The sequence below is a fragment of the Eucyclogobius newberryi genome, unplaced genomic scaffold (assembly GCF_026437365.1).
Source record: "Eucyclogobius newberryi isolate DKJ021-1_F unplaced genomic scaffold, fEucNew1.0.hap1 SCAF_12, whole genome shotgun sequence".
NCBI classification, from domain to species: Eukaryota; Metazoa; Chordata; class Actinopteri; order Gobiiformes; family Gobiidae; genus Eucyclogobius; species Eucyclogobius newberryi.
In genome coordinates this window covers 9172465-9199357 of record NW_027315746.1, presented here as the reverse complement: position 1 = coordinate 9199357, position 26893 = coordinate 9172465, and the positions used below count along the sequence as shown (strand labels likewise).

The 26893-nt window shown below is 43.1% G+C and overlaps 1 protein-coding gene across 1 annotated transcript in view; it reads right to left on the bottom strand.

The window, feature by feature from the left end:
* The window catches only part of LOC140356034 (netrin-G1-like), a 152179-nt gene that overhangs the window by 93596 nt on the left and 31690 nt on the right, over positions 1-26893 (bottom strand). The window contains exon 2 of the mRNA XM_072440725.1: positions 5725-6368. Within this exon, the coding sequence (XP_072296826.1) occupies positions 5725-6368 (644 nt within the window). The remainder of the gene's footprint in view (positions 1-5724; positions 6369-26893) is intronic.

Here is a 26893-nt window from a genome sequence, read left to right as displayed (position 1 = left end):
TACTGCTCAAAAAGAACACCTTTATCGCCTTTCATCGCCCATTCTTTGATTATAATCGATCATTTGGATAGAATTGTGTCGTGTATTGGCCTTTGGTGGCCACAGTTTGCTCGTGATTCGGACTCAGATTGTGCTGATTCTGTTCCAGATTCGGTCATATACGGTGCGTTCGAAGTCACTGATCTGGATCTTCGCCGGTGGAAGGTTTTTTTTGGACCGAGCCCCTTCTGGAACCGATGAGCGCTTTTCCTGGCGAATCGACTTGATCCGACGGCAAGGAAATCCCGTCAGAGTCTTTGCACGATACGCCAGCAAACGCACTCAGCGCTCTTGGGAGGCAAACGTAGCATTCGCTGCAGTTTGTCAATGGAAGGTTGGAGCCGAATGCTTTATCGCTGATTAAAGACAATGTGGAATCATCACCAAAGCGTATTACTGAGTGGCTTTATGACAAAACTGTACTTCTCTGAGAAAGTTTAAGACGTTTGATGAATATATCTGACCATGTAACAGTCTTATATGTGTAGAAGCTTCGGCTACTCTTCCCTTTATGTTGACAATATTAAAGGATTGGTGGGTTTTTTTGCATTTCATATTTCAGTTTTGGGGTTCATTTTTGTTTCTGTTTTGTGGTCTAACCTCTGAAAATACCAGATTGTGTGCATTAGTTAATGTTTTGTCCTCCCTTTGACTTCAAATGATAAATCCATTGCTATTATTTCTTGTCAGTTATTCTTACAATTACGCTTACATTTTTACTCTTATTTTTATTGGACTTTTACAACTGTTTGCTTGTCTACCCACCTCTTAAAATAATGTAGTATTTAATATTTGGGAAATAAACTACAAAATTGATTGAATCTTTTGCTCCACAAGGACGTTTGGTTTCAAAAGTTAATGTTAATGACTTAATTACGTTTTTGTGTAAATGTCTGTGTACATACTGAGGCCAAGTTAATTTTTTATCTAATTTTATTCGTAAATTCTTAGTTTATGAATGCCGTATTTGACTTTATAGACGTTGCTATTCTTATTTTTTTTTATTATTCAGTGTTTTATGTTGCACTTTAACGCCGAAACAAGTTCCTGTCTTTGCAAACTGCCTTCAACGACAAAGCCAACAAACCATTTCAGATTCTGACTTTTGAACCAATTAAACACTGAGTTGATATAATTAAGTTTCATCTGTAAGCGAGCCACACTTTTACCTCATGACAGTTACGTTCCTGGCAGATTCCTTCAGCTACTCTGAGGTCAAACGCGTGAATACTTTACAGGAAAAAAGAAAATCATCGGCGGACGCGAGTCAGATTGAGAAACAAAGGAGGGCAGTGTGTGAATAATGCGGAATGACAGCTGCTGTGGGAGAAATAGCACATTAGCAGCGCGTATGGATTTTCCACCCGCCATTCCCAGGCCCCTCCTCGGCCCCGGAATAAGGAGCCAGCGGTCGTGTCTTAATTAACGCTCCGACACCTGATCGATACTCCGGGAGCGATGTGAGGAGGGGCGCGGCACGGTTCAAGGTTTTGCTGTTTTTTTTCCTCCGTTCATGTGGAATAACATTAGGAATCGATGGCGTCACACGAGAAGTAATCCGCCTCTCCGCCGCGGACACTCTCGTTCCATCCAGAAGTCAGAGATTATTTTTCAATTAGCAATGATTTATATTGTACAGTGAGACTTGAAATACATAATCAATCCGAATAAAGGTTGAAATATGATGACTGAAGGCTTCTAGATGCAGAATATTTACAAAGGATCGCACCGCCCACACAAATAGTTGATACAAATCTGAAAATGCTTTACATTCTTTTGACATTTTGGTTTAATAATACCGCTGTCCTTGTTTCAAAAGCTTTTTTTGTGTGTGTCAGAGTCTGAATCACAGACTTTAACCTTTTTGACTGTTTTTTAACACTGTGTAAAGTAGTGACACTCTATTTTTGTACAGTTTGTCTTTACTTATGTTTCACATTGCCTTAATTTTTATTGTGAAGCACTTTGGTCACTTGGGTGTTGTAAAGGGCCTTATAAATAAAGGTTGATTGAATGATTGATTGAAAATGCAGCTACAATTAATTATAATAGTCGACTAGTCATGATTAGTTTGTTAGCCCAAAGCTCAATGTCAAAGACGTGATTGTTGTCAGTTGAAAGGATTTTAACCCATAAGATTAATAGTTTGTGGAGTTGTGATGATAAATTTCAACATTTGTGGATTTTCAGCCCAGTCTCACTCAACTGCATGTTTACTGCACAAAAGTACGCTTAAGAAATGTGTATACTAAATAATGCACTTGTCAGTTTCCATTTGTTTTCCGTAAATCTCAAGTTTTTCCAAAAATCCAGTGCAATTTCTTTCAAAAACAGTTATAAACCCCTCCTCAGTCTTAAAACGAATAACTTCAACATGACCGCAACCTATTTCCCCTTTTTAGAAAAACCCTGAAACACAAAGATCCTCTAAAACAGTTTTCCTGTCTTTCATCCAAAGTCATTGTACTAAATGATTGCTCCTTTGTAATTACAGTAAAAAAAACTTTTCTCTGGCATTATTAAACGGAGATTCTGCTCGACTCCGGCGCGATCGACTCGTGTGGCAGCTGAAATCGTCCCGGATTCGTTTCAGAACAAAGTCTTAACGTGGGATTTCCTCGCCGTGTCCTCTGTCTTTTGATAATAAGCCTTTTTGGAGAACAATGTGCGCGAACAAATTGTGCAAATATGATTCATTCAGATGGAGAGCCCAGTAATGAATGAAAGCCGGCGCTGGCCTATTAAAAGGCTGATGAGTAATTGGGTAATTCACAACACAATTTGCCAATATCAGGAATGTAATGTTTTTTTCTATTCTTTGCACCTGCTGAATCCCAGTTAATGACATTTCTTGACTGGAATGACATGGTGTATAATGGGAAAATGTCATTACTTAAACAGTATTTTATAAGTGCATATCCTCTTTTCTGGTGATGTATCTGCCCTGCTTGTTTCCATAGAGATGTTATTACAATACAGGTATTTTTAGTTGTCCAGAATACCTTTAAATACATACAAACTTACTATGAACAGGCTCACCTCTCCACAGAGGTGACCTGCTCGTCTCCAAGGAGATAGACAAGGTTTAATGCCAGGCAAAGCTAGAAATGGTTTCAATGGTAGTCATCTGTGTACTTTGTTTTTTAAATCAATGAAATCGAATCGAGTCATTTTCAATCTGAAGGTACTGGCCTGAGCGAGTAGGGTTCATACTGCACCGAGCTGCACGAGTCCTGCCCTAAAGCGGAGCAAAACAACTTTAAAAACAGTGTCCAGTAATATCTCTTCTGTCGTTATGTTTAGTTTTTGTTGTTCTATGTTCTGATGAAAAATATAATTGTAAAAAAAAAAAAAAAGAAACAGTGTCCCGATGATCGACACCTTTTCTACCTTGGACCAGGACAAACGAGAGATTCTAGTTTCCAAAGCAATGACCTCTCACTGGGGACGATCATGTGGCAGAGCCTCCAACAGCCGTACTATTTTGTTACAGAAGGGCAAATTCTTCATTATTCGATGTCGGGCCAAACAGCGGCTTAAAAGAGGATGACAAAAGCAGTGATGTGCAATTCTGCCAAACATGTGTGGCCCGAGTTTATGTCCCAGGCTTTTTGTGAGTTCTTTCTGCTTGAAGGACTTTTGGAGGTGAAAAAAGCACTACTTACTCCACAGCCTATGTACACGACAACTACACCCAAGTGTTCTGTGTGTTGGTGAACACGTAAAGTATGCAGATAAGAGGAGAACATGCAAACTAAACAATAACAAGGCCTGTATCTGTCAGTTTGATTCGCTGTGTATTAGGACAGTATGATGGTAATTTACCTGACAAGTATCATGAGGGTGATATATGTTTAAATGTTGGATTGTGTTCAGTGTGCACATTGAACAAGCCTGAAATATGAACTGATGATTAGAAGAATTTCATTTACCCGTATTTCAGATGTTTGTCGAGGTCTATACGGAGACAACAGGCACTTAATCTTAATTACAGCCTTTGGGATATGGTAATTGAGCCGACTCAAACTGCGATTTCGACTTGTTGTGCAGCCGTATTGTGCACAAAGCAATTAAAACCTGCCTGCTTGTGCGGTATATTTCCATTTTCTTTCCGGTGTCATCCCAGGCTCGATGCTGACCTCCCTCTCCCAGCCATCGCCCGCTTCCGTCTCCTCATTCACCGCAGTGTGAGTTTATCAGTGTTTGTGGACCATTGTGGAGCCGCACAGACAGGATGGCCATTGTGCGATAAGACTTTCATTTTCACATTTGCTTGTAGCCAGAAGCAGCAGCGGAGACGTGCGCTCTAATCACTCTCTTCCATCCGCCAACACCACCTGAGTTACTGATCCACCTCTGGTCAGAAATTGTATGTTTATTTTCTTTTCTTTCCTCACAAACTTTTGGTGGAAAATTGAATTTGCTGCCCAGGGGCAGGAGAGAAAATTGAGCAGAATAGCTTGCTTTCCCCCATCCAGTCTTTTGCTACTCCTTCCTAATGAATGGAAAAATAAGATATCTTTAGGAGATGTCATTCGGCGCTGGATACAAGCCGCTTGCAATTTAGAGCTAATCAATTCATATTTGCAGTACAGGACTGCGCTAAGGCGGTCTAACTGATGTCTAACAGTGCTGGGAATATTGTGAGGCAAAAAAAACACACATTGTAGATCAATTCATCACTGACTCTATCATGAAAAGATGCAGCAATATGAGCTGGTTATGAGATGTGGAGGGCATGCTGTATTTGTTTGGTAACTTTGAAAACAGACTAAAGCCCAAACAACACAGATAAATAATGTTTGCATTAAACAAGGTAGGGCTAAATTTGGGAGCACAGCTCTCTAATGAATGCCTTGATGTTTCACTGATGCGTCCCTGATGATTGCCATTTAATCAGTTGCAAATGCTCTTAATTACAAGATTAGTCTCCAACCAATTAGCTAATGGTTCTAATCTTCCCTTAACGTCAACTGCATTCTAATTAGAATCTAACGGTTTGAATTCACCCGGGGCCCGTCGGCTGGGCCATTACCAGCCTAGTTATCCTCATTTAAACCAATGCAGCGCGGCACACGCCCCGTTTGGAGAGCAGCTGTGGAGGCTTTATGGCCATCATGAGAGCAATTTTCATGCGTCATGAAATGACAATGTTTCCATTTCCTCAAAATCATAGCAGCATTCAGATGACTCAGCCAAGAAAATATTGTTCTCTGTGGCGGTGCAAGCTGTTACAGAGCCCCTGTTACCCAAAGTGAGTTTAGGATGTAAAGAGAGGGCTGTAAACTTTATGTGATGGCAGAGGTGCTTGTCCAATGACACCACACGTCCTGTGAGTTAAACAGTCATACGAATATAATAAAGGTGGAAGAATATGTGTCAAATATATAATACATCCATAAGAATAACCTTTTAACATTATAGTTTACACTTTTTCAATGCATACAGTACATAACGTATGATCTATGTCAGATATGTTCATATTTGTTTAAGGATTGCTCTGAAGATGTGTTGATGAGGGATGTCAATGGATGCATTCTCATTTCAGGCACAGAATAGACTCTTACTGGAAGAGTATTATCTTTGCACCCCGCTCAGTTTGGTCTTGACCCGGCCCTGTTTATTACTTATCTAAACCCCACAGAATGAACCCATCATGAAAAGCTATAAAAAGTATGTCCTTACCTGCCCTGCACCTTGATGTCCGAGATGGCGTAGAAGTATCTCGACAGGTTGTTCTCGTCCACCATCGTGGCCCCGGTCGCCGGCTTCAGCAGCTTCACCCTCAGGTCTGTTATGGTAAAGAAGTCCCGCAAGTTCTTGGTGGTATCCAGTTGCCCGTACAGCGACGCCATGTTGTGAAGCCTTGGCCCGGCGAACAGCGCAAAACGATCCTTTATCTCAAACCGAACCGTTTTGTCGTTCTTCCACACGTAGCCCCTGGAATAGTCCTCGGTGCAGATAATGTCCAGCAGGGTGCGCTGCGTGAGGTCCTTCACAGTTTTGGGCTCCATTGTGAACGCGTCCAAGCAATCGGTGGCGTAGAACTGATAAGGGGTCCAAGTGCGCCCGTAATCCAGGGACTTCTCCAGCACCATCTGCTCGGGACGTCCGGACTCGAAGGTCAGGACAATGTCGTCTGTGAGCTCGACGGTTTTGTTCCAGGACAGCGTGATGTTGACCTGCAGGGGTTTGGGGTACTTCTTCCAGGAGGTGGACTGCCAGAAGGTGGTTGGATTTCGGCCCTCGAAGTCGAACATGAGCTCGGGGGGGTGGGCCAGCTCCTCCGTCGTGGCGTCACATTCGTTGTTGCACATGTAAGGGTTTTCCTAAAAAACAGATCAGACATTTCAGTACGTAATCTAAAGTCCAATCATGTTTCTTGGCTGAAATTGTATAAAATAAAGGCCAGTCAATAGATAGATAGATCGATAAATAGATACATTGGTTTGACACGGTTCCTCATTTACAACAGAGTCAAAATAAAGTAGGTATTTAACCCTTTCAATCTCATTCATAGCTCTCACAAACCCTTTGGCACATTGATATTCACATGTATTGTTTTTTGGGCCACGAACACAGCTTTAAAACAGCTTTTTCAAACAAAAAGTGAAGCAGGTCTCACCCCAAAGCGTCCTATGGTGACTCACATAGCTCTTACTTGGAACAATAAAATGTTTCATTTTTAGATAAAGACCATATGTAGAGAGGTCTGTTTTTTCTTCACAAAGTTGTGCTTTTTCAGTACTCTTTCTGGGCTGAGAATAAAAGTTGGCTACCTCACAGTCTAGGTATTCAGAAAATGTCTTTCTTGTGGAAAGAATGCAAAGTTGGACCTTTTTTTTCTTAAACTGAGGAGGACAGGAGCTGCAGCTGAAGGACAGGAGGACGAAGTCTGAGAAAAGAGGCTGTACACAGTCTCAACTTTAGACACAGTGAGTTGGAAGCCTCAGTCACAGTCTTTCTTACGTGCTTTTTTATTTTCCCTGAGCTTCTGTGTTGTTCCCAAACCACCCACAAGACACTAAATACAAAGAAACACTTACAATAAAACTACAATAGAACATGCACTGCAGCAATTGCTCAACACAGCAAAGCTTTAAATAAAGCTTTTGCTGTGCTTTGGCTGCGACTCACTCCAGGGGGTCCCACCTTAAGTTCTGGTCTAAGGTGACATCCAGAGGTTTAAATTGTTCCAACTCCCTAACGCAGATGCCATTATTGCTAAAGAATGTATCGTAACAAAGGACAATATTGAGATGTCATGCCACATGCAAGATAATACAGGAAAACTCTTTTATAATCAAACAAAACACGACTATTGGTATCTACAATGAGTCATAAGTTATAAATTTGACCCTATTCAGCTCAATTCTTATTGTATCTTTTTTATTTAGTTTAATTGCCGTCTGTAATTTCAAAACCACTTTGGAAAAACCTTTACAAAAAGCATCAAACAATGGACAGAAGGTTAGCACAAAATTATAGTGAAAATGCTAGAAGAAGAAGAAGAAGAAGAAGTTAGGAACATGCCCTCTAGTCAAAAGAAAAAATGCACAAATAAATATTGGGCCCTAATAAATATTGTTGCATCTCTAAATGTATCAAAATAAAGTCAATCACATGAGTACCATGTCAGAGCTAATTCAATATTAGAGATACAGCAGCACTGCCCTGGACCAGCCTCAAACCCCAGACCAAGTCCTGACAGGGTAAAACGTGATTTAATTAAGTTGTATTTATATTGGTTTGAGTGTAGTTTAGTGTTTTCAAAATGTCCTCTGCCAATGGAACAAGTATGTTTGTTCTTATGTCAAGTGTTGTAGCAGTTTTTTTCTCATTTTAAGTTAAAAATGCTTGTCGTTCTCTTGTTTTTAGTATATTTTGTGCTTGTGACATAAGCAATTTTACTTTGAGTCTATCAAAATATACTCAAATCAATACAAACACTACTTATTTCAAGCACTTTTTAACTTACTATGTTATTTTAGAAGGTCATTTTTCCAATGCACACGGCTCCTACAATCACAAATCTCCCAACCACTCCAAATGTTTCATCTTAAAAGTCCTGCCGCCGAAACCAAAAGTCAGGTAAATTATCTATATCTTGTCTAATTAGAAGAAAAGTTAAATCTATTTGAAAAAGAAGACCCAAATCTCAACAGCTTCCTCCTGCACCTCCACTAGCTTCACCTCTTAAAGCACTCCATGTTGGAGAACCGCTCCGGATCTACTTCCTCTTGTAAAGTTATTAATTTTTAAGCGCGTTCTGATCAGGATTCCACCTCACGTCCCTCGCTACACTTATCACATTTTGGTCCGAAGTGGTGTATTTTAGCCAAGCTCTCCGTTTTCTCGCATTGCTGACCCTTGAAACGCAAAGACCGGTGACCCTTTCTCATTAGGATGAGGGCGACGACCCCATATCACCATTTCAGCGCCATCCCCGCCCACGTCGCCTCCCAAATTGCAGGAGAAATTGCTATTCCTGTGTGGCTGCCGCTGCTCGGAGAACGAACGGAATGGCGATGAGCATCCTTACGAAAGGCGCTAAAGGGACATGCATTTTTCATGGGTGTTCGTCTGCGCTGTGCGATCCAATGAGGGTCTGTATGGGGTTGTTGGAGCAGAGAAAAAAGGACTTCTTGATGTGTGTTTGTTTGTGAGGGATGCGGGTTTATGCATGAATAAGGGGAACGTGTTTGGGAGAAGTCAAGAGGCGCACCTACATGGATGCAGGAAATGTACACTACACAAGTTCAAGAAGGGATTTGGAACTATGAACAATTCCAGGATGGATGCTTTTGAGACTGACCATCGAACAAGGTTAAAAATGACTCAATTTGCTCATGTGCAGCCAATACAAGTGCTAGAACGTTTCAAGCACTAATTGCAAAACAGAAAAAAAGGCCAAAAGGTTGCGGTTTCCAAAATTTTTGTCCCGTCTGTTTGTTTGTACCTCTTAAGTCCATCGTGCATCTATACTAGGCCAGCCACTCCCAAAATATACAGAGCCGCGGCCCATTTATGAACCCAAAGATCCCACAGGGGCCTCCCAATAATAATATAAAATATATTTATTAAAAGAATATTTCCTTGGTTCATTTACATATAAATAAGGCCATGGCTGGAGAGCCGCGGACCGCGCAGTTTCCGGGACCGCGACATTTCCCTTATAGCCCGTTATAGCCTCATGGCTAACCCTAACCTTAACCCTAACCCTAACCTTAACCCGGCGCGGTCTAAAACGGCGCTAAAACGCGGTCAAATAGCGGCGCAGTTTCAGGAGCCGCGGCGCGCGGCTGGCACAAAAATAACATGGCAGTTTCGGCCGCGCGCCGCGGCTCTGCAGATACTCCCTATAAATAATTGGAATTGTACTGTTTGTTTGTACTAATTTACAATGGGAAATGTATAAATAAATGTAATGTGTCTTGCCATTCCCTCTAGCGCCTCACTGTGGCTCCTGGTGTTACAGCGGTCTCCCATCTAAGTTCTGACCAGGCACTGACCAGGCCCTGTCCTGCTTAGCGTCCAAGAACTGTCGAGATCGGGAATTGGCCAGCAGGTATATCAACAACTGTATTATGTAAAGTAGACTTCATACTAATTATTATAAACTTGTTGTGGATAACTTTTTCTTTGTGCAGTTTCAGTAAGAAATTAGAACTAGATCCAATGCCATTGTCTCTCTTCTGTCTGAGTCTGGTAGTTCAGTGACAAACGTTCTTAGCACAAAAAATATTTAAGCTTTTGTTGTTGTTGTTTGCTCTGCCAGTCGAATGCAGATTTAAACCCACATCCACATAATAACTGACACTTTCTAGATCATTTTGTCGCTTTTCTCACGTCGCACGATGATGGAGAAACAACTGTCTGAGATAATGTAGTCACTTCCACATATTCATCTGATAAAAACACCAGTTACCCATTATCAATTACCAATTACAAACAGTCTCATTTAATTGACAAAATAAAGTACAGATAACAGAAAAAATAACGGTCAAATACAAAGCCTTTATTGACTCTCATGACTTATTAGTGAACTACCCAGGAAACAGAACTGCCTCATTGGCCATAATGGAGGTAATAATGGGCAGATCTATACCAAATATTCATATACTTATACTGACAGAGGTATACTGTAGAAAAATATCAATACTCGTGCAAAAATATTGATCTTTAAAATAAAATAAGCTGCTTATTTAAAACCAAATTGTATTCAATGTTTATGCTTTAGATTTTCTGCATACATATAACTACATTTACATATATCCAAGCCGGGGTTATAGTGTTATAGTAACTTTCAATGCATTTTAAGGCCAGACTCATTGGTATCACTGCAAGTTCACACTCTTAAATTCATGTACACGAGGGGAATCTGCCTGGAGGAAGTGTTTAGGGAGAGGGAAGTCTGCTCTACATCGCCTCTGGACGAGCGCGCCACCAAACACCGCATACGCCTCATGTCTATTCATGTAGTAATCGAAGATATAAACACATATGTACAGCGCGGGGTTGGGAAACGCCGAAGAGCGGAGGGTTTCCTTTCAGCCAATTGACATTCTTCTCACCTCTGCTCCCCGAACAAAGAGGTTAAGTGCTGATGAGATTCAGATCAACTGTAAAACCGCTCAATAATCCGCCATCACAGACACTCTGTGCGAGAAATTATCCAAAGGTGAGGAGACCGCCGCCTTATCGGCTATTTGAGTCCCATCGATATCTCTCCGACGGAGCTGCACGTCCGAACCAGAGCGTGGAGCGCGGCCGGCCGGGAGGAATACTGATAAGCAACGCGCCATTATATTTCCACTCCAAGAAAGAAGACCCGTGCGCAGTGTCTTTTGAGCGGGGGAGAAAAGTTTCGTTTGGGGTTTTATCTACTTCGCGGAGAAGACGAACGCACAAGAGTCGTGTTTTTTTTTCGAGATACGCATCTGCCGTTTTATTTCCTCTGAGGTGGCGATACGCTATCGGCGGCGCACGCTTCAAGCTGCAAGAGATAAAAGCGCTAAGAGGTGGAACAAGCGGAAGCCGTCGCGGGTCAGGAGGCCGGCGGTCGGCTCAAAGAACGGCTAAATGGGCAATTAAAAGGGTAATGAGGGTTACGCGGCTAAGAAAGACAAAGGAAATGAAGCCAATCCAAGAGATATGGAAGTATATTCAAGCAAAGACCTGGTATTTACTGGGGCGTGAGTCACACAATCCACTGTATTTGGACTTGACTTGGTTTTTATATTCCTATTTTGGATTTTGGTTTGACTTTGCCCAATAAATTACACGCTGTCCTGTCCGTACACCCTCCGTCTACCACCGGGCTCGGTTTTCACACAAATTCACACAAAGAGGAATCGCAGAGCTACAGCAGCAAACATTTAGCCAGAAATGTAGGGTCATTTGGAATAACAATGGGTTGTATTTATTAGGCGTCTTTCTCGACACTCAAGGTCAACTTAGAACAACAATGGACGTGGTTATGTGGAATCAGAAACAGGGTCAAGTGACAAAGTGACAAGTGGCTGATCTAAAAAGGTGAGTTTTGAGTTTGGATTGTGTGTACGAGTGTGTCATTGTGTGTCCTGCAGGTGGCGGCGGAGAGCTGGAGGGAAGGGGAGGGCCGGAGGGAGCAGGCGTGGCAATAGCGGGCGTGGCAATAGCGAGAGGCTCAAGCGGGTTCCACACCGCCGCGGCCGAAGCGTCCAGTTTACATTCTAAGTCTATAGTAAACGCGCGTTGAGCACGTAGTGCGTTATCGGCGGCGCAATTTCTTCGTTTTTGAGCGCGCGTCTGAGCCGGCCGAGGCGACGAAAGCGGCTACGCGACGCGTTCAGATATGTTGAGGTCTCGCCGCTGAAGCGTAGCAGCCGCCGCAGCAGCCAATCAGAGCTGACGCTCCAGTGACGTACGTACATACGTATTTCCCCTCGCATTTCCGGTATTCCTCTTGGAATTCCCCAAGAAGAGCCACTTTTTCCTTGCTCATCAACAATGGCAGATGAAAGACTGATTTGTGGCCGTGTGTGGGAGAAAGGAACTGTACGATGTATTCACGGTGGAATACAGAGACAAAAACAAACCAAAAACGTGAAAACAACACTCTCGATATCCGCCATTTTACACAATGAAAGGCCACACAGACAACTCCACTGCCCATGCGACAACACCTCTACTGCGCATGTGCGCAGAGAGCTCGAGCGCGTCGTACGCGCGCCTGTGTACAGTGGCCGGGGCGTCGCTAGCGCGCGTCCGGTGCGTAAACCTTTCAAATGTACACGCGCTCAAATTCTGCGTCGGGCGCGATTAGACCGCGGCGGTCTGTACGTAGCTTCAGAGTTCAGAGAGATGCCAAGGTCGTGGACGCCTTTGACTAATGTTCCGAGAAGGATCAAAAACGACTCTCTTACAGAACTTTAAAGATGCATTATGGTCGAAGGTGGATTATTTTAGTAGATGAGAAGTCGACTAGTCAAACAATTATTCATGCTGTACATTGAGTCTGTTCACAACAAAATAAAGATTGAAATATGGAGATGGAAGGCTCTAGATTGAGAGTATTTAGAGATGAAGAGTATTATTGGTGAAAATCTGAAATTGTGTATTCCTTTTTGACATTTTGATTTAATAATGACACTGCTTTTTGTTATTAAAGTTTTAAAATAATATATCTATTTTTTTCATGTTGTGTTTTTGTGTGTATATTCTCCAGGAATATGTTATTTTACAGAGAATATGCCACAGTTTGGCATCAATTTGCACATAAGATAAGATAAGCTATTATTGTGCCAAATTAACTTCAAAATTGAGCATTGTTATTGTGCACAAGGTCGCCTCTCCACAGATGTTGCATGTCTCCGTGGAGATATAAGGCATGGGAAGCATCTCCAGACAAGAGTGCACCATTCAGAGCTGTAGCTGAGAAATGCAAATAATTAAAGCAGTGCCTGGCCCGCTAAAGAATGAAAGTAAAAGTACATTTTTGTCTGGATTTGCTGATTGTATGCAGCGTTTTGTCACAGAGGGAATGAATTGTCAGACTTTTACCAATCACGTGTCTAACATTCCCCATTTTCAGCACATGTTTGTTCTGAGCGTGTGATATTCCTCGTCACTGAAAATCAAACGTTGTCACTTTGTTTTCATTTGTCACAGTTTGAGTGACGATGGAGAGAAAAACAAGCCTCAGTCACACGTGATATCGAGTCAGACGTGTGGCATCAGCGAAGCGAGAAATGAGGGTTTCAGAGGGGTCCATCTCAATGGGGTTTTACCTGGTTAAATAAAGGTTGATAAATAAATACATCAATCAAAAAATGTGAGGACTGTCTGAAGCAGTCCTTAGTTTAAAAAAAAAACCTTTTCCTCCCACATATCGAACCAAACAAATCAATACATTAATTCAGACTCTGATTTTCCTTGTCACTTGCCTGTTGAATAAGGAAAACACATGACTCCAAACCCAAACACTTTCAAGCCATTCATATAAAGCAGGGGTGGGCAAAAAAAGCACTTGCACTTGTATCCTTAATAAATATGACGTGAAATGAATGAAATAATAGATTCAATAGCCTATATTTGACAGAAAAGTGATATTTTATTTGATATTTAATATACTTTTTTCTTTTTTTTTCACACCAATGATCGCGGGCCGGCCCTCCACTACTTGCTTCGGAGGAAAATAATTGCCCACCCCTGATAAAAAGGCACCGTCTTTCTTGTTTCTTCGACTCTAACTCCACCAGACCAAGAGCCACCTCAGCATCTCCATCTTCAGCTCCTAATTGTAACAACCACTAAAGGCGTATAGAAGGTGATATTTACAGCAAAAGTCAAAAAGACAATCTGTTATCTGCCTTCACTGCATTGTTGTCTTCTCTAATTCCTGCAATTACAGACTTGACCTCAATCTGCAAATGTGAGTCCTCCACATATGTACAGCTGTTTGTCTGCTTTAGTCCTGGTTTAGTCCCGGTTTAGTCCCGGTTTAGTCCTGGCTTAGTCCTGGTTTATTCCTGGTTTATTCCTGGTTTATTCCTGGTTTAGTCCTGATTTGGGCCAGGTTTAGAGACATAGTATAAAAGATAAAAACAGAACTAGATTTAGAAGCACAGACAATTTTCATCAGATTTACGCTCTGAATTTAAAAAACTGGAGCAGAAACCCTCTGGTGACACCAGCTCACACAACCTTAGTTCAGACAGGTGAAAATTCCAAGCTGTGGGAGCAGCATATCTAAACGCTCGCTTTCCTCAGTCAGACCGACCCCGAGGGACAGATTACAGAAGTAATACACGTCTCCTGAGCGCAGGGCATAGTTACCCTCTGCTCTCTGCACAGGTAAAGGTGCAAGAGCACAAATAGACTTATAGACAATTGTAAATATGTGCTTTTTCATACATAAATATAGGCTCATTTCAGATAAAAATGATAAAATAACACGAGGAAACGCGCCACTATGACAATGTCCGTCACCGTCCACTAAACGCTCCAACACTATCTCTCGTGCACATGTTGTTCCTTTATCATAAACGCTCGGCTGCAAACTAAAGGACTCTGTGCTCTGGCAGCCACTCAGACGCCGCTGAAGGGTGAAGCCATGCAGAAAGGCCAGGACCTTTTATCGGATTTCCTGTGGTGGTTATTTAACAATAAAAACAGCGCCTTATGAAGATCAATAGTGTGTGTGGTCATTTAAGATCTGGACTGCAGCAGCTCGCCGGGGGGGCTCCTATCGGAAAACAATGATCCTGCACAGCGGCGGTGATCGGTCTGTGGTGAACTGAAACACTCACTGAGAGCGGGGAGCGGAGTGGGAGGGAGGCAGAGCTTTTGTGTTGCGCTAGAGGCTGACCTTATGGGTAAAAGGTGCTGTTGTTGTTGTGCTTTTTAACAGTACAATAGGATTTACTGAAGGCTAAAGGGCTGCGGGGAAATAAAGAAATAAAAAAGGTTTAGTAAATAATAGTGGGCAAATGAGTGCAATGAATTGTTGATGGGGTGGAAACACTTTAGTGATTCAATACAGAGTGGCAGTGGTGAAGAGGAGGAGATGGGGAGGCAGAGGTGGAGGCAGATGGGGTAGAGGAGGGTTCTGGTGTAGCAGAAATGGCCAGATTAACCCTTTGCGATCGCTGCATCTATTTTAAGCAACTGGCGAAAAAGAAAGAGTAATAATTGCACATAAAAGTGGATAAAATAATCTTCAAAAAGCACGTTTTCATGACAAATCCAGACGTCAAATCCAGTGGCAAACATCCATCCATCCATCCATCCATTTTCTGCCGCTTTATCCAGGGCCGGGCGGGGGCAGCAGTCTGAGCAGGGACTCCCAGACTTCCTTCTCCCCAGACACTTCCTCTAACTCCTCCGGGGGCATCCCGAGGCGTTCCCAGGCCAGCCGAGAGACATAGTCTCTCCAGCGTGTCCTGGGTCTTCCCCGGGGCCTCTCGACGTGGAGGAGCAGCGGCTCTACTCCGAGCTCCCCCCGTGTGGCCGAGCTCCTCACCTTATCTCTAAGGGAGCGCCCAGCCACACGGTGGAGGAAACTCATTTCGACCGCTTGTATCCGCGATCTTGTCCTTAAGGTCACTACCCAAAGCTCATGACCATAGGTGAGGGCAGAACGTAGACCGACCGGTAAATCGAGAGCTTTGCCTTTCGGCTCAGCTCCCTCTTTACCACAACAGTCTGATGCAGCGACTGCATCACTGCAGCCGCTGCACCGATCCGCCTGTCGATCTCACGCTCCATCCTTCCCTCACTCGTGAACAAGACCCCGAGATACTTGAACTCCTCCACTTGGGGCAAGGACACCCCACCCACCTGGAGAGGGCAAGCCACCTTTTTCCGGTCGAGAACCATGGCCTCGGATTTGGAGGTGCTGATTCTCATCCCAACCGCTTCACACTCGGCTGCAAACCGTCCCAGTGCATGCTGCAGGTCCGGGTTTGATGGAGCCATCAGGACAACATCGTCTGCAAACAGCAGAGATGGAATCCTGTGGTCCCCAAACCGGACACCCTCTGACCCCTGACTGCGTCTAGAAATTCTGTCCATAAAAATTATGAACAGAACCGGTGACAAAGGGCAGCCCTGGCGGAGTCCAACACGCACTGGGAACAGGTCTGACTTACTGCCGGCAATGCGAACACAGCTCCTGCTCCGGTCATACAGGGACCGGACAGCCCTGAGCAAAGGGCCCCGGACCCCATACTCCCGGAGCACCCCCCAAAGGACACCCCGAGGGACACGGTCGAAAGCCTTCTCCAGATCCACAAAACACATGTGGACTGGTTGGGCAAACTCCCATAAACCAGTAACCCATAAACAGTCCTACAGCATCCAGATACTTTAGGTACTCAGGGCGGATCTCATCCACCCCCGGAGCCCTGCCACCGAGGAGTTTGCGAACAACCTCAGTGACTTCAGTTTGGGTGATGGATGAGCCAGCCTCTGAGTCCCCGGTCTCTACTTCCTCTTCGGAAGACGTGACTGAGGGATTAAGGAGATCCTCAAAGTATTCCTTCCACCATCCGACGACATCCCCAGTCGATGTCAGCAGGCCTCCACCCGCACCGTAAACGGTGTTGGTGAGGCACTGCTTCCCCCTCCTGAGGCGCCGGACGGTTTGCCAGAATTTCTTTGGTGCCGACCGATAGTCCTCCTCCATGGCCTCCCCGAACTCCTCCCAGGCCCGGGTTTTTGCCTCTGCGACAGCACGAGCCGCGGCTCGCTTAGCCTGCCAATACCCGTCGATGACCTCCGGAAACCCACAAGCCAGAGTGGCCTGATAGGCCTCCTTCTTCAGTCTGACGGCATCCCTTACTTCCGGTGTCCACCACCGGGTTCGGGGGTTGCCGCCACGACAGGCACCGGAGACCTTGCGACCACAACTCCGAGCAGCCGCATCAACAATGGAGGCGGAGAACATGGTCCACTCGGACTCAATGTCCCCAACCTCCCCCGGGACATGGGAGAAGCTCTCCCAGAGGTGCGAGTTGAATACCCTACTGACAGAGGGCTCCACAAGACGTTCCCAACAGACCCTCACAATGCGCTTGGGTCTGCCAAGTCTGTCCGGCTTCCTCCTCCGCCAGCGGATCCAACTCACCACCAGGTGGTGATCGGTTGACAACTCTGCCCCTCTCTTCACCCGAGTGTCCAAGACACGCGGCCGGAGGTCAGATGACACGACAACAAAGTCGATCATTGACCTCCGGCCTAGGGTGTCCTGGTGCCATGTGCACTGATGGACACCCTTGTGCTTGAACATGGTGTTCGTTATGGACAATCCGTGGCTAGCACAGAAGTCCGCTCGGGTTCAGATCGGGGAAGCCGTTCTTCCCGATCACCCCTCTCCAGGTGTCACTGTCATTGCCCACGTGGGCGTTGAAGTCCCCCAGTAGAACAACGGAGTCCCCGGTCGGTGCACTGTCCAGTACCCCTCCCAAGGACTCCAAGAAGGCCGGGTACTCTGCACTGCTGTTCGGCCCGTAGGCCGCCACAACAGTGAGAGACCTGTCCCCCACCCGAAGGCGGAGGGACGCGACCCTCTCGTTCACTGGGGTGAACTCCAACACGTGGCGGCTGAGCTGAGGGGCTATAAGCAAGCCCACACCAGCCCGCCGCCTCTCCCCGCGGGCAACACCAGAGAAGTGGAGCGTCCAGCCCCTCTCGAGGAGATGGGTTCCAGAGCCCAAACTGTGCTGGAGGTGAGGCCGACTATATCTAGTCGGTATCGCTCAACCTCCCGCACAAGCTCAGGCTCTTTCCCCCCCAGCGAGGTGACATTCCATGTCCCCAGAGTTAGTCTCTGTGTCTGGAGATCTGGTCGCCGAGCCCCCTGCCATCGACTGCCACCCATATCTCTCTGCACCGGCCCCTTATGGATCCTCCTGCGGGTGGTGGGCCCGCGGGAGGGCGGCCCCACGTCGCTCCTTCGGGCTGTGCCCGGCCGGGCCCCGTGGGGTAAGACCCGGCCACCAGGCGCTCGCCATCGAGCACCCATCCCAGGCCTGGCTCCAGGATGGGGCCCCGGTGACGCCGATCCGGGCGACGTAATCGGCTATGTTTGTGAACTCATCATAAAAGGCTTCTGAATCGATCTTTGTCTGACCCGTCACCTAGGACCTGTTTGCCTTGGGAGACCCTGCCAGGGGCTTGAAGCTCCCGACAACATAGCTCCCGGGATCATTCGGGCGCTCAAACCCCTCCACAGCGTTAAGGTGTCGGTTCAAGGAGAAGCCAGTGGTAAACAATGCAATATTAATGTTAAAGTATTGTAAACAAATGTCAATATTATATTATATATATATATATTTCTAAATAAAAAAGGTTTATTGATTTGGCACTTAGATTTATTAGATAGATTTTAACTGTTCACCAATAAAAAAAAATTTAAATTGTATGTATATATTTTAAATTTTGTTTCGGCAAATTTATTTGTATCCATAATAATTAATAACAAACGTCTGTATCTCAAAAAGTATAACAGGCAGAAAGTTTAAATATTTTTTATCTTGTTTGAAAAATATAATTTTTACAATTACAATTTTGAGGAATAAAGCACTGGAATACATTTGAGAAATACTATTTATTTTTTAACTTATTGGACATTGTAGTTATTTTAGAATATTAAACTTGAGCTTATTTTAGAATATTAAACTTGAGCTTATTTGTTGAATATTGCATGAGTTTGAAGTGTGGGGTTTGTATAAGTGTGTAAAATAACTTTATGGTCTTATAAAATGAGCCTACATTATGCAAAAATGCTGAGGCAAATTTGTTTTCCGGCAGGTCATTATTTATTCATGTCTTGAAATACAGTCTTAGTTGGATTTACGGAGTTGCAATAGCCTCATAAACAAATTGACTCAACTGTCTGATAAACTGTCGTGAAAGCGGAATCTACGAAGCATTTAACAAGTCGCAGCACATTTAAAGGTGCAACATGAAACTTTTCTAATAACGGGTTAAATTTTCTTACTTTACTTTACTGAATGCAGGTCATACAAAAGTGCGACGTAGCAATTTTTAAACCATTTGTGAATAATATAAACTGAAAATGAAAATCCACCACTTGTTACAATGAACCTGTTTCTATTATTAAGCTGTTTGAGGTCAATGTTGCAGTTTATAACGAACAAAATGTAAAATAATGATCCTTAAGTACACAATATGTCTTATTTAACTAATTTAAACCAATACATTTTTAATTAATTTGACAATGCAGAAAGGAGGTCATATTTAGAATAATGCTAAACCCAAATTTAATTAGAAGACGTATTATGTAAATTAAATGATCAGATCTTCAAATCATCAGGGTAGAAAATAAGAAGAATATCAATATGAATGTGTTGATATTGTCGATACATAATGTATTTTCAGGGGATAAAAGCAACAAATGGAGAGCGCTTCCAGGAAACCGCACAAAAAAGGCCAACAGCTGCTCCTCGAAAAATGAGGCCAAGAAATGATCTTTGGAGAATAGAAAGACTTGCAGTGTGACGAATAAAACATTAAAAGTCCTTGTAGAATAAAGGACTTTTCATTTCCTCACAACTACAGAGTGTCTACATTTTATCAACCACTTCAAGTCATTTTATTCAACATATTATTTTCAGTTTTCACACAGCAGCCTCTTTTTTTACCGTATTTGCCGGACTATAAGACGCTCCGGACTATAAGTCGCACCAACCAACAAATGTATAATAGAGAAGAAGAAAAAAACATATATAAGTCGCATTTTTTGGGGGAAATGTATTTGATAAAATCCAAGACCAAGAATAGACATTTAATCTGTAAATGCAGTTTAAAATAATAACAGATGAGAGAACATGGTGAATAGGTGTACGTATGCTAACGCTAACACCTTCAGCTACATGACGTATGCTAACGTTAACACCTTCAGCTACATGACGTATGCTAACGCTAACACCTTCAGCTACATGAGGCACAGACAGAACTGTGGTAAGTGTCTGGTATGTTAACGTAACATATTAACAGTTATTCAGAGAACTATAGCATAAAGAACATGCTAACAAGTTTACCAAAGCATCAGTTTTACCCCAAATCACTAAATCCATTGAATTCTTCTTCCTCTGTGTCACTTCTAAACAACTCCACAAACTCCAGAGGAAGAGGAAGTGCAGATTCTTCTTCTGTGTTGCTTAGAGCCTAGAGCGCCTTCTTGTGGTTGTCAGTGTGAAAATAATGAATAATATCACATATAAGTCGCTCCAGAGTATAAGTCGCACCCCGGCCAAACTATGAAAAAACATATAGTCCGGAAAATGCGGTAATTCCAGTTATTGTGATTTCCCACTCCTTAGCAGAGCCCGGGTCCGTGAGCACTCGCGCTCTCGTCTGCATTTGACCCAGGGCGGTGTTTTATGCCTGGCTGTCCCGTCGGAGCCTGACCTGCTCGTGACGCCCTGATCTCTGAGCTGCAGGAGGTCAATCCAAGAGAGAGCGAAAGGGCAGGAGGCAACGAGCAAACTGCCCAACTCATGTATCATAAGAGCAATTTGCATAGATTTAAGTTCGAAGGTCCACAAAGGAAAAAAATAAAAATAAATAATCAACGAAGAGTAGATTATCCCCATGAATGATGAAAGTGTGCAGTCGTCTAACAACCTTTTCCACCTTTTCAGCAGAAGCAACCATTCAAACACTGATTGCGTGCGAAACACAGAAGGGCGACGTCTGTGTGTGAACAAGCTGCACCAGTACAAAACATACAAATTCAACACATTCGTGGATGAAAATGCTCCAAAAATATCAATCTGGTCATTCATAATTGCTACAGCATTTAAGTCTCATTTAGTCCAAAGTCTGCTAAATAGGTACATTTAGTAATTGTCTTTTTTGTTTTTCCATTTCATGAAAGTCCCTGTGGCCAGTTTTTGATTGTTGGTTCAGTTTGTGTCGTCCGTTTTTGGGCAACGCTGTCTTTTCATTTGTTTTTGTCACAAGTGAAAAAAGGTTGAAAAACATGCAAACGTTCTTCTGTTGACAATTTTCAATCAATCAATCAATCAATCAATCAATCTATCTATCTATCTATCTATCCAGCTATCTATCTATCTTATCTTACTATATCTACCTTACCGTATCCAACTATCTTATCCATCTAAATGCACACGTTTTGATTGAATTTAAGTGTTTTAGGTGCCACTTTACACAAAAATTAAATAAAATCCTTTATAAAGAATGAACAAAGATTTAATTCATATTGAACAGATAGTTTGTTAAGAATGATTCAGGCTTTGAACTATTTCATAATTCATACCTTAACCCTAACCACTTAATGAAGAAGTTACTAAGCCTGAATCATTCTTTATAAACTCTGTGTTAATTATGAATTCACTTGTGTTTTATTAAAGCTTATTAACATGTATTTACTATAAAATGTTACAGTGCTTTATTATATTCATTCTTATGGTTGTGTTATCCTTGTGTTGAGGAGATAATGACTTACAACTGCTTTTCACTTTATAAATAAAGGTTAATAACTAACATTTACTTATTCAATTGGCGTACAAACACTTTATGGTTGTATTCCACACGTCCACACACTTTACTTCTTCATCCACTTCACTACACTTTACTACACTTTACTACACTTTACTACACTTTACTACACACAACCTATAGCACAGATACAGATGTAAAGATGAGTGACAGCTGTCTGCTGACTGAGTTTAAGCTGTTGCTGATGTGCGTTTGACACAAAAGTCTGAACACTGATAAATCCCGGACCAGTGACAGGATCAGGTGAAGGATGAAACCGGGACGTCCAACTATCAGACGACACTTCTCTCAGTTGTGTTTGAGTCTTTGAGCTGAGAATATGCCATTACATGGTTTAAAATATTGTTTAAAATACACGTATGATTGTAATTATTTTATCAATCCAGCTCTTTTTTTCTTCTTATTTCAATAAACAGCAATACAAATGTACATAAAGCAAACTGACCTATGTAAAGAAAATAAAAAATAATAATAATAATTTTAAAATAATAATTAAAAACTTAATAATAAAAAAAGAGATACAAAATAGAGACCTCAAGATAAGTTAAAAAAAATAAAATTATTAGGTAATGAGGTAGAATCAAAAGAAAAAAGGGGTTAGGGGGCAGATTATGGCATAAAGTAAGGGATCATCTCAAAATGGGTTGAAGCTGAAAAGACTTAATATTTTTCGTCGGGGGGGGGGGGGGGGGGGGGGGGGGGGGGGTGTTGAACCTACATTTAGTCTTTTTGTTGCTTTGAAGCTTCAATATATCGTTGTGGCAGTAATTGTTTTGAAATGCTAAAAAACTCTCTCAGCAACGAGCATTAGGCCAACATTAGGCGGCTGGTGCGTGCGGGGGAGCATGGCGGGTGCGTGCGGGGGAGCAGGGGGTGGGACGGGCGTCGCCGTCGCCAACGCGGCTGGTGCTTTTTTGCGGCAAGACGCGGCGCAAAAAAGCACCAGCAAATGATCAAGAGATTATGCTCTAGTAACGTGCTACGCACTGACCGGAAGAAGGACCAACACAAACCCACATGAGGTTTCGGCCAATCACAGAAGACGTGAGATTCTCACTGAGATGAAAACGCGTGTTCTGCTTCTGTCATTCTGACATGTCTAAGGTCTAAACTCAGGCAAGTGGCAATTACAGGTTTTGACAAGAAACATTAGTTTCTCACTCTCTCATCCCCTTGAGACTATCTCAATGTGGTCATCTCACAGTTTGGGTTGAATGGGATGTGTCGTAGGGCCCCTAGGGCCCCTGGACCATGTGGATTAAGTAAACAAACATGCGCAACAGGTGACATTATTTGGAGAGTTCATAACTTCTAAATATAAACTTACCAAAGAATGTTCAGGGATGTTCACTAGAGGTGAACAGGGTCCATCAAGCTACTATCGTTTTATCAACGCGTAACATTTGATGTGAAGCCAGACTTAAGTCTTTTGGGGGGGGGAGGGGGTCCAGAGAGAGACTAAAAAAAAATATTACTTTTCAGCTTCAAGCCATTTTGAGATGATCCCTAAGAGTCTATGTAGCTATTTATTTCATTCATAAAACATAAATCAGGATCGGTGTAAGAGAAAAAAGAATTGTGAAAAAGAGAAGAAAGAAGAGCAATCATGTTATCTGCCCATTTTTCAGCTTATAATTAACACTGATAGTTTAAAATGTTAAGCTTTATACATTTCCATTTAAATTAATTTATTCACAACCTACTGTAATTATAAAAAAGATAATTTAGTTAATCTCCCAAAAGTTTGGGAATGCAGAATTTATTATAAATACTTAGAAAATAGAAAATAAATCAAGCTTTTTTATGTATTAATTAAACTATAACATACATACATGATTAGTTTACATTAAGTACAATGTAAACATAAATATTGATCTAAGACGCGTAATAATAGAAACAGATCCATTAACTTTCTCTTTCTGATAAAGCTGCAGAACTTAAACGGTTAAAGGTTAAACGGTCAGAAACGTTGGTTTTACAGGATTTTCAAAAGCATAACTGCTCAATTCAGCATTCTTACAAACAGATGAAACCATGTATGTAATGTGCGGATTAAATGACGATTAAACAAGGACTAAACAAAGACTAAAAATGGACTAATCCAGACTTAAAAAATTGGCGTAAAAAATGTATAACCATGGGATTCTCGGGACATGACTCAACCACAACTTTTTTCTTTCCTTTTTGGGATGAATAAAGTTGCACAATCGAACGACACTAAACAAATAAAAAGACATTTCCATCTCTTGTCGAGTGTTAACTGTGTACAAGTCATGACAGTGTTTGCAGACGGTGAGAGCCTTGTCCCGCTGGAGGTGTCGCTCGTCTCATCAGTTCATCATCCGGTTTGGCCTCACACTTCCCCTCTTCCTCCCTCTCGCCTCGCTCTGATGTTCTTTTATGTTCCTGCACGGCAACAAATGGATAAAGTACTTTTTATTTTTGGTCAACTCTCCGATGTGTCCCGGCTTGCCGAAGAACCACTTGACAGAATGAAAAGATGGCCATCGGACCCTTCTCTGGCTGCTAATGTGCCGTTACCCTTCACTCACACGGGTCAAGGCACTGAAATAAGGCTGCAAAACATTTGAGCGGTGATAATGTCTTATTCCGTTTTCCCTGTGTTGAATAAAGGGAGAAATTGGAAGTTGGTTTACCAGACGATACTTAAAAAATGGCTAGAATCCTTTGTGGAAATATAGTAAAGTGATAAGTACATTATTTGTTTCATTTTGGCAGGAATGTACTGATCTAATGATTATTATATCTATTATTTATTTTGTCAACTGAGATTCTTAAAGTGTGATTATGAGTTGGCTGGTTGTTCAGATGCATATTAATCTGGCATTTATTCAAATAGAGGTGTTAATTTAAAATATAGCTAAAACAAGTGCTGTGAAACCAGAGTGTTGTGATGAAAATGAGCTACTGAACAAGATGGAAATGGAGAAAATGCAAGAACATGGCTTTGTTTGAAAGAAGCTACTCCAGTACCTTGATAGTCGGGGGTTAAGTGCAGAGAGTGTGGGGTGAATTGTTACCTCAAAACAATAAACAACCAGAGATTGGGTACGAATCCTCGATAAGTTCGATCACGCTGAACGAGGCAGCGACTGACCTGAAAGATACGATCGCGGCAAGAATGAACATGAGGCAACTCCTGAGTAAGTTACAGCAGCAAAGTGAGGAACCACCAGAAAACCACCAAGAAGAACCACTGGATAGTCTAAAAGAAGAACCACCAGAAAGTGTCTAAGAACCACCGGAAAGTCTCCAAGAAGAACCAGCAGAAAGTCTCTAAGAAGAACCACCAGAAAGTCTCTAAGAAGAACCACCAGAAAGTCTCTAAGAAGAACGACCAGAAAGTCTCTAAGAAGAACCACCAGAAAGTCTCTAAGAAGAACCACCAGAAAGTATCCAAGAAGGACCAACCAGAAAGTATCCAAGCAGAACCAATGGAAGGTCTCCAAGAAGAACCACCGGAAAGTCTCCAAGAAGAACCAGCAGAAAGTCTCTAAGAAGAACCACCAGAAAGTCTCTAAGAAGAACCACCAGGAAGTCTCTAAGAAGAACCACCAGAAAGTATCCAAGAAGGACCAACCAGAAAGTATCCAAGAAGAACCAATGGAAGGTCTCCAAGAAGAACCACTGGAAAGTCTCCAAGAAGAACCAGCACAAGTCTCCAAGAACCACCAGAAAGTCTCCAAGAAGAACCACCAGAAAGTCTCCAAGACGAACCACCAGAAAGTCTCCAAGAAGAACCACCAGAACATCTCCAAGAAGAACCACCAGAAAGTCCCCAAGAAGAACCACCAGAACATCTCCAAGAAGAACCACCAGAAAGTCTCCAAACAGAACCACTAGAAGATGACAACACGTCCTACCTCACCCATGACTGAAATGAGCGTGATCATATCTTCGGAGAGTTCCGGTGACGTCATTTCCGGTGAGTGTGTCGCGTTTTCAGAGCTGTTCGTTCTTAGAGCCTTTTACCGATTAATCCACGAATTATACACACTATTTACGCATCATATACACAAAAGTGAGCGTTTGATTTCTCCGCAAACAATCCGGAGCCTCAAGCCGCTCGCTTTTCAGTATTTCTTGGATTAAAAGCCCTCCTCACTCTCTAGCTCCAGCCTGAACTAGCCTAGCGTAGCCTAGCCGCTAGCGTCATGGCTGGGTCTACCTTTACCTGTTTGAGCTGTCATATGTCGAGTCAGAACCCTGGCTCCTTCTCTGATGATAGGTGCGTGAAGTGCAGTGTAGTGGTAGTTTTGGAGGCCAGGGTTACGGAGTTAGAAGCGCGGATTTGTTTAGAGGAGCTTAAGTCCAGTTATAGTTCGGTTTTAGCGCGAGGGCTACCGGACCGCGCTGCAGGGCGTAGCATTAGCATTAGCAGTAGCAGTAAGGCCGAGCTCAGCCCCTCAGCGTCTCCCGTGCAGCCGGGACTAGACCAGGAACAGAATAGGGACCAATTTGTGACAGTTCGGAGGGGACAAGGCGCTAAACGCCGAACCTCAGAGCGCCGTGAGCTTCACGTCTATAATAGGTTTTCTCCCCTCAGCGATCACACGCCCGCTGAACACACTAGAGAAACTCTTGTAATCGGGAGTTCTATTGTTAGAGACGTGAAGCTGCCAGCTGCTAGCGTTGGGTGTTACCCGGGGGCCAGAATGGGTGACATCGAAGGAAACCTTAGAATCTTAAAGCAGAGTAGGACCCGTTTCCGGCGAGTCGTGATTCACGCAGGCGGTAACGACGCCCGGCGGAGACAATCAGAGGTGCTCAAAGTTCTAGGTGTGTGACCTAGCGAAGTCGATGTCAGACACTGTAATATTTTCTGGTCCCCTGCCCAATCGGATCAATGCTGAATTGTACAGCCGTCTCTCAGCATTCAACAACTGGTTATCTAGATGGTGCCCTCAAAACAACGTTGTCTTTATTGATAACTGGAGTGCGTTTTGGGGGAAGCCTGGGCTCATACGCAGGGATGGCATCCATCCGACTTCGGAGGGTACATCCCTATTAGTTCGGAATTTGACCGATAGTCTTAGTCGTGTTAAGTGACCATCTAGGGATGAGCCCCGGGTGCAGAGCAGCAGTTTAAGATGCTCCTCTGTCGCTGAACTCTCGCCCGCTCTGTTACATGTGAAGTGTTCAGATTCAAGACAGATAGAGACTGTGTGTGTCCCTCGTGTCCCTCGTACAAATAATGCCAAAAAGTCACATCTCAGAAAAAATATTTCAGGCGTCAGACCAAATAACTTAAGGAAAATAACAATCACAAATGACACAAATATACAAATGAATAAACACGTAA